The sequence below is a fragment of the Urocitellus parryii genome, chromosome 6 (assembly GCF_045843805.1).
Source record: "Urocitellus parryii isolate mUroPar1 chromosome 6, mUroPar1.hap1, whole genome shotgun sequence".
Lineage (NCBI taxonomy): Eukaryota > Metazoa > Chordata > Mammalia > Rodentia > Sciuridae > Urocitellus > Urocitellus parryii.
Window position 1 is genome coordinate 15921277 of NC_135536.1, and position 12245 is coordinate 15933521.

At 46.4% G+C, this 12245-nt stretch overlaps 1 protein-coding gene across 1 annotated transcript; it reads left to right on the top strand.

The window, feature by feature from the left end:
- Positions 1-5610: 5610 nt before the first annotated feature.
- On the top strand, positions 5611-7008 carry LOC113177677 (sperm motility kinase 2B-like). Its single transcript, XM_026382220.2, has one exon. The coding sequence runs from the start codon at positions 5611-5613 to the stop codon at positions 7006-7008; it is 1398 nt and encodes a 465-aa protein (XP_026238005.2).
- The last annotated feature ends 5237 nt before the right edge of the window (positions 7009-12245 follow it).

Below are 12245 nucleotides of genomic sequence, written 5' to 3' on the forward strand. Positions count from 1 at the left end.
ACTCCAAATACAGCGGGAGCTTCAAGGAGGGAGAGCAGGTCCCAGGAGATGATCTGGGATGGCAGGTGCAGCTGCCCAGCTAGGCTCAGGATAAAGACAGTGTCCTCTCTGCCATTAGCTTTTTTGTTCTCCAACCCTGCTCTCCCACCCTCAGGATTCCTGCCCCCTCCCTGATGCTCACCTACCACCCAGAAAATCATGGAAGTGGTGTGGGCACCCTGGGCATTGGTGGCCACTCAGGAGTAGTTGCCAGCACCTTGAAAGCCTACATCATCCAGGTTGAGGGTCAGGACTTTGTGATAATGGTTAACATGGAAGTCGGATTGTTGAGCAATTGTGAGCTGTAGCCAGAAGGAATGGGGATGACATACTGAAGTAGTTAAGGGATTAGAAAGCTCTGAGTTCAAATCCTCAGCCTTTAAGAGTGCTAATTGCTTGTCCTTGTCAAGGGACTAAACCCTAGGCCTCAGTGTCTTCGTCTATAAAATGGGACTAATACCCCTAGGGCTGTAATAAGGGATGAATGAGATTCGCAATGCAGAGGGCATAAGGCTATACCTGGCCCACTGTATGTGGGGGTGAGGAGAGGGGTCCTAAAAGCAGCTTCCTGTCATTTCCTCCCTGGAATACTCCCTCCTTTGCCCTCTCTCCCAGTGTCTTTCTGAAATAGCCCTTATATCCCTGGGTTTTGAAGGTAGCCTAGGAATGCCTTACTAGGTCAGAAGTGAGCTCACATCTGGCTCTACAGAAAAGGTCATGGGTCAAGGGACCAGCAAGGGACCAGAGTACCTCTTCCCCCACAGCAACAGGAGCCTGGTCCTGGTTCTGGATCAGCTACTGACTAGTGATGAGATCTTGGTGAGTCCTCTCCCTTCTCTGGGCCTAGACTGTGTCCTCAGCCCAGAGAGCCAGTTTGGGATGAGGCTGGAGGCTCTGCCCTACAGGGCAAGGTGTGCTGAAAGGATGAGCAGACTTCCCCTTGCCATTTCCCCAGAAGCTGACCTTGGTGTATCCACGTTTGAGGAAGATGTCAAAGTCCAAGTCGACATTGCTGGATGAGCTTACAATCTGGGCAGGCTCCCCTCAAATCAGCACCAGCTCTGCCACCTCCAGTGTCAAGATTGGGGGCCTGGGGAGATCAGAGCTAGAGACAAGACCCTTTAACACCTAGGGATGAGCTGTCACCCTGTTCCCTGCTGTGGTCCAGACTACTGACCAAGGTCCCCACCATTCTCCTGTCCTGAACCCTGGAAGGCAGCCTCTATGCCTCAGTTCTCCCCCAGCAAATCCTGTCTCCTAAAGAGACCTTGGAAAGTTCCCTCTCTCCATCACCACCACCCATCCGAGTCCTACTACCATCCCATGCTCCAGACTTTTGCAACAACCATCTAAAAGGCCTCCCAGCCTCCCCTCTGCCCCCTCTACAGCCTACACTCCTCCCAGTATCCAAAGTGACCTCTGAAAAATAGAAACTGGACCATGCTTCTCTCCTGGGTAAACATTCAGTGGCTTCTCATCACTCTCAATGAAAGCCAAAGTCCACCGCTCACCCTGACCTGTGTCAGGTCACTGTACCATAATCAATGGGGCCTTCTTCCTCCCCAAGGACCTGGCTCTCACCACTCCATCCTGAAGTCCTTTCCCTCCTGTGTGGTAAAGGGTGCCTGTTCTCAGCCTTCAGATCTTTGTTGGTTAGGACATTCCTCAGAGAGGCCTCCCATGGCCAGTGTAGAAAAATTAGGCTTTCCACCATGGCCCACCTGGCTTCCCCAGGTGTTTTTCTTGGTTTATCATTCATCACAATTTCTATCTACTGCCTTTCTAGTCTGACTCTCCAGGGCAATGTCTAGTCCACACAGGGACATCCCCATAGCCAGCACAGCACCTGACACACAACAGGCATGGAATCAATCCTTGTGCCTGTGGCTGTGGTTGAAAGATACTCTGGGCCAGTTTTCCAAGGTCCAGAGATACTCAGGATGCAAGAAGATCTCCTCTGAGAGGCTCCCCCACTCTCCATGCTCTCTCCTAGCTGCCAGGTTTGGTGTTTTTCTAGCATCTCATGGTGGGAAATGATTCTGCCCATTGTTGGTTACCTATGGTGGTTCTCACTCCCATCTGACACACCTTGCCCCCATGGATGACTGTGGACTAGTTGGAAGGGAGATGGTTACTTACCCACCCTCCATGCCTGGCCAGTCCCCTCCTAACCCACTCACCTTTCTGAACTTTGAGCTGGATCCCCTATTGTGCCATCCATTAATAGACATAAATCGTACTGAATATGTGCAAGATCTGCATATAAGGTACAAAACATTGAGAAAAGAAATTGAAGAACTAAATAAATAATAGTAAGCACCATGTTCATTGATTGGAAGGCTTGATATTGTTAAGTATGTCAATTCTCTGAACATTGATCTACAGATTCAACAAAAATTCTAGTCAGAATTCCTGCAGAAAGTAAAAATTTTGTGTACTAAGTATTTCACAAGTTCATTCTTTTTAGAAACATGGAAGAACAAGAATAGCCAAAACAATTTTAGAAGGGAAGAACAAATTTGAAAGACTGATACTATTGGGTTACAGATTCCTAGGAAGTTGCTGAATGCTACTGGAGAAAAGATACACGTTTAGCAACAGAGAAGAATACAGCCCAGGAATAGACCCACATGTATGTGCTTAATTGACTCTTGCTAGAGATGTAAAGAGAATCCAATGAAGACAAGATAGCCTGTCCCCCCCCCAAAAAAAAAGCACGTGGGAACAATTGAATATCAATATATAAAAAATTCAACAAGCATGAAAATACTTGATCTATACATTAAATTCTATTAAAAAATTATCTCTAAGTGGATTCATGACCTAAAAAGTAAAATTATACAACTATTATAAGAAATAGAGAACATCTTTGTTACCTTGTGACCTTGAGGGTTAGAGTAGGAGTTCTTAAACGCACATTAAAGAAGATCCTTATAGTTCTGCTTACTGATCATCATGTGAGCCACTTCCCTCTTCTTCCACCTGATGTCCTGCCTTGCCTCAAGTCCCAAGGAATGGAGTCAGCTGACCACAAACTGAGACCTCTGAAACTGGCTTCTAATGAGAAATCATATGAGAAATATATGGGAAAATTAATTTAAACCCTACCTCTCTCTCAACATCATAGATGTTAAAAATGTGCTCTACAAAGTAATAGGGGAACAGAGAATTTTGGTATAGTATCACTATGTGAATGAGGTGCTTCCATCCTTTTGACACCAATTATTTGGGAAAAAAGGAATTGATTAGCTCAAGTGTAGGTATGAAGAGATCATCCAAAGACCAACGATATTAAAAATTTTTTAGATTTTAAAAGACAAGTCTATTGGCTTACTGAACAAATTTTAATTTTTAATCAAGTATATATCAGTCTCCATATCCCATTGAAGCTAAAAAATGTCAATATAAATAAAATCACATGCCATGAAGATAAGTTACAAAATTTAAAAGAACTGAAATTAAACTCAGCGTGTTCTTTCACCACAAAGAACTCAAACTAGAAAACACTGAGAAAAAAAGAAAATCTCCAAAACCTAGGAAAATAAACACATTTCAAAATGATCTATGGGTCAAGGAAGTTGAAAGGGAAATAAAATAGACACTGAACCTAGGGAAAAACAACATGTGAAAGTTTGTAGAATACATCTAAGGCAGGACTTGGAAATTGAGAACATTAAAAACACATTAGAAATGAGGAATAGGTACAAATTAACACTGATTTTTACCAACTGTGAAATCTTGGGTGCTGTGGAGGTGAGTGGTTGAGGAGCAAATAAACCAAAATCAAGCAGAAGAAAGAATGAATGAATATCAGCAGAGATTAACTATCTTAAAAATAGAGACAATGGAAGAAGTCAACGAGACAAAGAGCTGTTTGCTTCAAATGATTAAAAAAAAGTTCACAAATTTGTAATAACATTGATGAAGAAAAGAATAGGTAAATTTTCAACATCAAATATTAAATGAAATACTAATTACAACAAACCCTGAAGACATAAACAGCATAATAAAGAAATAGTGTTGCTGTCCTTAGGTACCTGTTCTGCCCCCAATGGCTCAGTATTGGCAGCTTGGTCTCAGTTTGGTGATGCAGGCCAGTAGAATCTTTAAGAGGTGGACTAAGTGAAAGGTTATTGGATCATTTGGCATCAGGAATTTGCTCTTGCAAATTCCAACTAAAGATCTGCACTTCATTGATAAGCCCAGGAAGTTGTGACTGTATGGATTGATGGAGAAACGTCAAATGATAAAGTTTAACACCTATGAATAAAAACTCTTAAAAACAGGAATAAGCATGTTATAGGTTAAATTAGAATAAGTCCTTTTTTTCAGAAATGGCAATATTTTGATGTAATTACCTAAGATAGGGTCATAATGGATTAGGGCAAGCTGTTGTTTCAGTGTGAGTGGCGTCCTTATAAGGAGAGGATGGTGGGCTACTGGCCCAGTGGGACTTGTGACCTTATAAGGAGAGGAGGGCAGGCTGCTGGTTCAGTAGCACTTTTGCCCTTATAAGGACAGGAGAGGGGCTGCTCATTTGGTGGGCCTTACAAGGAGAGCAGGGCAAGCTCCTGATTCACGTGGCCTTGTACCCAGAAATGACTATCTTCTCTCATATCTACTTGACCTCTCAAATGAAATATTTAATTTCCATCCCTTTCATTTTTGGTGTCCTACAGGTATTTCTGTGCAGTTCCCCTGGCATTGCCTTTAACATGAGCCAGAGAAATAACTCTGGTGTGAAGCTCTAGCACCATAGCTTCAGGACCAGAAAATGCTCTTCTTGTATATCTCTACGTGTCCCTCTCAGTTACAGCAGTAACACATATGCATCGTGTATAGGACTGTATGGAGAAATGATGAATCTTTAAGCCTCCCTCTCTCAGCACCACATGTGTTCCTACTGGGCTCTAAGGTGTCTTAGGGAACAGAGCATTCTGTTATAGTATCACCATGTCAGTGAGGTGCTACCATCCTTTTCACACCAGTTATTCCAAGTTCAAAGAAAAAGGAATTGAATACCTTCAGGGTAAATGTGTTGTAATGTTTCAAAGCAAAAAGTTATAGATTTGTAGGCTGAAATGAAAACTACATTGAAGTTCCACCCAAATATTAATTGCTAAATAAGTAACTATCAGTCTCCAGAACCCACTAAAGCAAGAAAGGTCTGGAGTCCTTCCTTGTTCCCAGTCTGCAGATGGAAGCAGTTCTGGAGGCCCCAGAGGAAGATGAGCACTGGGAGTTATGGCCAGGCGTGACTGGGCGATGACTTGCTCTGATGTCACAAGGAGCCATTGTGAACAAGTTTCAAAGGGCAGGTATATAAGAGAGTGGCCACCGCTGGGTTTTTGTCCACAAGTACAGGAAGCTCTTGGTGGTGACCTGTCGGACTCCCAGCTAGTAAGTGCGTTTGGTGGTTGGTGGTTGGCGGTTGTTGGTGGTGGTCTTTGGCTATTGGTTCTTTGGTTTGGGTTTGTTGTTTTGTCTTGTTTGTGTTTTTGATTTGGATTTGTTGTTTTAGTCTGTTATTTTGCTTTTAAGCTAGCGTCCTTGGTGGTGTTCCTGCTTAGGATGGATAGCCAGAGTAGTGAGATTAGTGTAGTGTCGCAGGGGCCCAGCTCCTGCCACGAGGCAGTCCTGAGGGACCACCAGTACCAGGTCCTGAGGGACATCGGGTGTGGCGGGTTCGGCCAGGTGCAACTAGCCCGCCACTGCCCCACAGGAGCAGAGGTGGCAGTGAAGGTCCTGCCCAAGACAGTGCAGAACCTCCCGTTCCTGGCCGAGCCCGATACGATGAGGAGCCTGAAGCACCCCCACGTGATTCAGTTGTTTGAGGTGCTGGAGACGCCCCAAAACATCTACATGGTGATGGAGCACGGAGGTGGGGGCCGGCTCCTGGACTACGTCCCCGAGGGGGGCCTGCAGGAGGAGGAGGCGCGCAGGCTCTTCCGGCAGATAGTGAGCGCCGTGGGCTACTGCCACGACAGGGGCTTTGTGCACCGGGACCTGAAGCCAGAGAACATCGTGCTGGACGCCAGAGGCCAGGTCAAGCTGATCGACTTCGGCTTCAGCACCACGGTCCACCCTGGGCAGAAACTGCGCGAGTTCTGGGGCACCCTGTCCCACTTTGCCCCCGAGATTATCCTGAGGCAAGCGTACGAGGGCTCCCCGGTGGACATCTGGAGCCTGGGGGTCATCCTCTACTTCATGTTGACAGGGCAGTGCCCCTTCACGGGGCCCACGGCTAAGAAGATGCTGAGGAAGATCGTGCGGGGCGCCTACTGCCTCCCCCACCGCGTTTCGGTGCCAGCGCAGACCCTCCTCCGCCAGATCCTGACCCGGGACCCCCGCAAGCGGCCCACAGCCAGGCAGATCCTTCAGCACCCCTGGCTGGCGCAGGGGCAGCAGCCTGTACCCCGGGAAGCCCTCCCCACACACCCGGACCCCGAAATACTGACCGTCATGTTCGATATGGGATACGATCTGCACAACATCTGCGAGTCTCTGGCCCAGGGGAAGTTCAATGCAGCCATGGCCACGTACCTCATCCTGGAGCACCAGAAAAGCCAGGGGGCCGGCGTGTTCCAGGGGACCGCTGCGCCCCCCAGGGTGAAGTCTTGCCTCCGCTCCCGCCCCGTGGATCCTTCCAGCTCCCTGGTCCTCCCCAAGAGGTGTCCCAGTGAGCCTAACCTTCGCCCCTTGCCCTTGCCCTTGCCCTGTGAGCCTCCGTTGTCGGAGGAGGCCCAAGTGTCAGGGCAGAGGCACGTCAGATTTGCCAGCCAGCCTGCCATCCATTTCTACTTTCCGCCTCCAAGGACCCCCTCATCTGATTCAGCCTCCCAGACCGACTCTGGGCAAACCTGTGCCAGCAGAAAGTTCTGGAAGCGAGTGTTGGGGAGGATTGCTTCCTGTGGGCTACAACTGTGCTGTTGCATTCCACGTGTCAGCACTAAGGTGGCTCCAATGTAAGAGTGCAGAGACCTGCCAGATACACAGTGGAGCTCCAATGTGGAGCCTCACTCCTCGTGTGGCCATCGGCCATGTGGACTCTGCTGAGCTGCAGGAGCAAGATGTGCTGACTTCCTCAGGTTCCCGTGCCCGGGTTTCAGCTGAGAGCACTTCTGCCTCCACCAGGACACCAGGACCCTTCTCTGTCCCCATCTGCAGAAGACATCAGACTGTCTCCCTGGGATGCTTCACCTACCCTGCTCCTCTGTCCTTTCATTTTTCTGAGATGTTTCTTAATAAATTTGTTTCAAATTGTGTAATTAAATGATTATGTAAGAAATCCTTATTTATGATAACTCACAATGGCTGGGTGTGGCTAGGGAAGAATAGAGGTACTTTGGATTAGACAGAAGGGAGTGAAGGGGGAGGGGAGAGGGGTCTGGAATTTGGAAAGATAGGGTAAGATGTGCATATATATTACACCACCAGTGTAACTCTCCATCACGTACAACCAGAAGAATGAGAAGTTATACCCCATTTATGTATGATGTGTCAAAATGCAACAGTCATGTGTAACTAATTAGAACAAGTAAATAATGTGGAACAATAAAAATAAAATTTAAAAATAAAATTTAAAATTTCTAATACCATGATCAGAGGTGATGCCTTAGTTTCTGGAAGATCTCCACCTATTCCCCAGAAAGATCACAAAGATTCTTTCTCCTATTAGCTATCTCTCTGTCTCATTTCTATCATGGAATAATATCCTACAACCTCCTAAACTTGAGGTGATTTGTTAGCAAAGCTCCCTCTTCTCCATTCTTTGACCTCACAATAGTCTTTTTCTCCTAACCCTTGTGTCTCATTGATTTTTCTTGAGTTGAACTTCTTGAAATTGTGTTGGGTTACAGCCTGAGTGATCCTGCCCAATGGGCATGCTCTTTGTGCTAGTCTCTAGACTGAGCTCTTAGCACAAGTTATCTCATTGATGCTCATATCTACCCTAGGGGTATAATTGTCCCACTTAAAGATGAAAAAAGAATCATACAGCTACAAATGGCAGAGTTGAGTTTTGAATCCAGGGATCTGCTTTCAGGACCAGCAGGTTCAACCACTGACCATCAGTTGCTGGGCTCTCAGGGACAAGAGGGTAGAGGGGAACAACGTGGCATTAGGAGGCAGACAAGGGTCTGCATTCCTTGCTCCTAGCTGTGTGAGCACAGACAACCTCTAGCCTCTTTGGGCCTCATTTCCTCATCTGAGTGGGAGAGGAATTGTTTACTTGGATCCAGGGAGACAATAATGCAGGTTAAGGGCATTCAGCATATTCGAAGCAGTTACTCTGTGCCAACCCTGGGGACACAGGGGGGTGAATAGTACAGACATAGCCTTCCTTTCTGATGCTCAAACTATTGGTGGAACCAGGAAAGGAACCATCTGGGGTATTGCAGGAGGTTCTGGGAGCACTGAAAGGGGAGTCAAGGAAGGTTCTGTATGAGGTGAGAAGGAGTTGGAGCACCAGTGTTAGGGTCTGTAAACAAGCCAGAGGGAGTGGTTTGTGAAGTAACTCCAGGGAGCCATTAAATGTGGAGATTCCTTATTGGTTGACTGCTGTATCTAGTTTATGTTAATTAAGATAAGCTGTGTGGAATGTATATATACCCCTCCTGTCCTACAATAAAGGGCTCCCACTCCAGCTGTATCAATGTACACAAGTTGTTCGTCACCCCCCAGGTTATTTTGCTGAAGCCGGACTGCGGCAGATGGTGGCCCATACGGGGAGCCCTGGGACACTCAGGGGTAAGTGATGAAAAAAAGCTGTCTGTCCATAGATAGGACGGGAGCAAATCTGCCCGTCCCTAGGCAGATAGGGCGAGAGGAAAAATGGCCATTTTGAGAAAATGGAAAAGATTGATACAGTATTAAGATAAGCTGTGTGGAATGTATATATACCCTCCTGTCCTACAATAAAGGGCTCCTACTCCTGCTGTACCAATGTACACAAGTTGTTTGGCACCCCCCGGGTTATTTTGCTGCAGCCAGACTGTGGCAACCAGGAGTAGGGAATGTTCCAGAAGGAGAAACAGCATGGTAGAGATCTGGTAGGAAGAGAGTCCACAGTGCAACAGAGGCTCAGGGTGCTGAACAATATGAAGACCACAAGAGCACAAAGAACTAAAAGCTTGAGCAGTCCTCTGACCTTAGGTTGCAGAGGGTTGGCAACCCTCTACCCTCTTTCTAGGGTAGAGGACAGAACCAGAGGGGCAGAGGTCAGAGAATTTGTGGGTCTTGGAGGGCAGATGGGGTGAGGCTGCAGGAGAGGCTGGACCCAGGTCAGGAAGGGCCTGGAAGACCACAGGAGGACTTTTTTGGACCATGGGGAGCCATTGAAGGTGATTGAGCAAGGGAGAGCCAAAATCATCATCATGCTTCAGGCAGATAACTAATCAAGAAGAGAAGCTCAGACGTGGAAACTTCACCTTGTCCTTTTAGAGAGGAAACCAGACTCAGAGAATTCTGTGACTTTCCAGAAATTTTGCTACTTGCCCACATTTGTGATGTATCTGTTGTAGAGGACAGACGAGGCAGGCCACCGAAGATAGCAGGAAACAGTTTTATTTGGCTCAGAGGGCACGGCTTTCGCTGTAACCAATTAATCCCCTGAACCCCGAGTTCAGGTAGTTTCAGAACTTTATACCCAGCATGTAAAGGGAGGGGCTCACAAGTTCCCAGTCTGCAGAAGTTCACATAGAGGCAACTTTTTCTCTAACTGTTCTTGGCAAGTTAACCCTTCAAGGACAACACCTGAGAAGGGGAGAGCTTCTTCTCTCCTTTCTTTCCTCCCCCTGCCAGCTGTTACCATGGAGCCCAGTTGGTAACTTCTCTTATCTTAGAAATGTAGACATCCCTGTGAAGCCCTGCTCAAGGCCAGAGGCCTTGTTAAAGGATTTGTCTTTTTTTTTTTTAATCACACTTTGCATTTGCAAACACACTTCTACAAACTACTCTACTGGGTAAATGGTGTTTGTGGAAAAACTAGTAAAGGGGCGTCTAGCACTTGGAGTGCTGATTTCTTCCAGGCCAGTGGCCAAATAAAACAGGGCAACAGGAAAATAGGAAGTTTAACTACATTGAACTCTTTTGTAGACTGTTTTTCTGACAAAATCAGCCATGGTAAAGATTTCTGAAGAAGCCCAGTTAAGATTTTCTATGGAGAAGGGGGGCCACTACATTTCTAGTTCCTTGCAGTGATTATCCACAAGACCTAAAGCCAGGAAGAGATTGTGGAATGGCAAAGTCAAGTCAGGGGAGCTAGCAAGGGGCAGAATGCTCAGAGGTCTGTCAGGGGCAGGAAGAGCCCCGAGGTAGGTTGTAGGGAGCTGCAGGGGGTGGTGTGCAGCAGGGACACCATGGTGCAGGGCGTGTGGGGAGTCACAGGGAGACAATCCAGCTTCTGTGATGTCCCTGAGGCCCTGCCCCCGCCCAGGGTCCCCTCACCTGGCCTTGAGGTAGCTGAGGCCGATGTTGTTCTGAGCCATAGGCACTCCCCATAGCCCATGCCAGGCCCGCACACGCAGCCCCATCTGAGGAGGAGCCAAACCTAGAGCAGGTGGCAGGACCCTGATCCCAGGCTCAGCCTGCTGCCTTCACCTAGGTCACCCCCAGACCTAGGTGACCAAAAACACAGATGCAGGAACTGGACGGAGACACTGCCTGAAGGAGACAGTGGCAAGGCCCGTGTTGACCCTGAGCGAGCCTCCACATGGCTCTGAGCCTCAGCTTCCTCACCCAGGCCAATCTCCCCTTGGCACCTCTCCCAGGTTTATGGTAAGGCTGGGAGGGGACCACCGGCAGGGATGTGTCTCCACTCTGTGGGCTGGGATGTTCCCTGTGGACCTGGCCTGGAGAGCACTGAATTGCACCGTGGGCAAGTTCTGCCTGGTCAGGCCTCTGGGGCTGTGGTCATGCTAAGGAAGTCTCAGCTTGCTGTACTTCTTTCTTTCTCTCTCTCTCTCTTAATGGTACTGGGACTTGAACCAGGGGAATTGTACCACTGACCTACACCCCACCCATCCACTCTCCACCCCAGTTTTTTTTTTCTTTTTTTAGATTTTGAGACAGGGTCTCCTTGAGTTGCTTAGGGCAACTCAAACTTGCGATCCTCTTCCCTCCGCCTCCTGAATTCCTGGGATTATAAATGTGCATCACCATGCCTGGCTGCACATCTCTCTTTACCTCTTTTCTCTCACTTGTTTATGAGCTTTTTGTAAAAAATCAAAGCTGAGAGGTTCCAGGTTTTCTCCAAAAGACCAGAGCAACTCACTAGAATTATACCATGTTTTTGTGTTTGATTTTCTTAGGCTCCAAGAAGCACTATAATTTTTTGTATTTAAAAGGAAACTTTTAGACTTCACTAACACTTTTAATGTTTATTCTCTCTACTCAGCAACTCTGTGTCTAGAAATTTATTCTATGGGTACAAACACATGAATATGAAAATATAAATATATTTTCAGATCAGGGTTATTGTAGCATAATTAATTCATAACTCTAAAGATTGAAGAACAATGTAAATGTCCATCAAAAGGGGAAAAAGTTAGCTAATTTATGGCAGAAATATAAATGGGTACAATTCTCAAAATAGAGAAATTAATATCTGTATGTACCACTGGCTGTGAGTGTGTCCATAATGTACTGTTAAGTAGAAAACAAAGTTGCAAAATTGTAGTGGTAGTTTTAAAAACAACCATAATTTAATTAGATGCAAAATACAAACATTAGTATGTATGTAAGTAGGGGAAACCCTATAAAAATAAACTCAACTATTAACAGTTTAAACAGAATTTCCATAAGATAAATTGCTATCACAGAGTCACTGACTAAAGTAAGAAAGCATTTTAAAATGTTCTCAGAGTCTAAAATACAAAAATTCACAAAGGGAAGGTTTTCTCTTTCTGTATTACATATTCTGGGAATGGGTTTTGGGCATATTCTTTAAACACTTTAATAAATTAATTATTATAAAACTAAACAATACACTCAGATAACAGAGGCCTTGGAGAGACAGGTTTTAATTCAGAGAAGAGACATTAATGAGCCTGGAGACCCTCCTGGACTGCAGCTTAGCATGGCAGCAACAAACTCTTTCAGTCTTTCCCTCTTCTTCCAGAAACAAGTATCCCCAGCAGAGAGTGGATGGTGGAAGAAATGTATAGTCTGCTGAGAGCCACAGCCGAGTCGGAATGGCCGCTGGCATT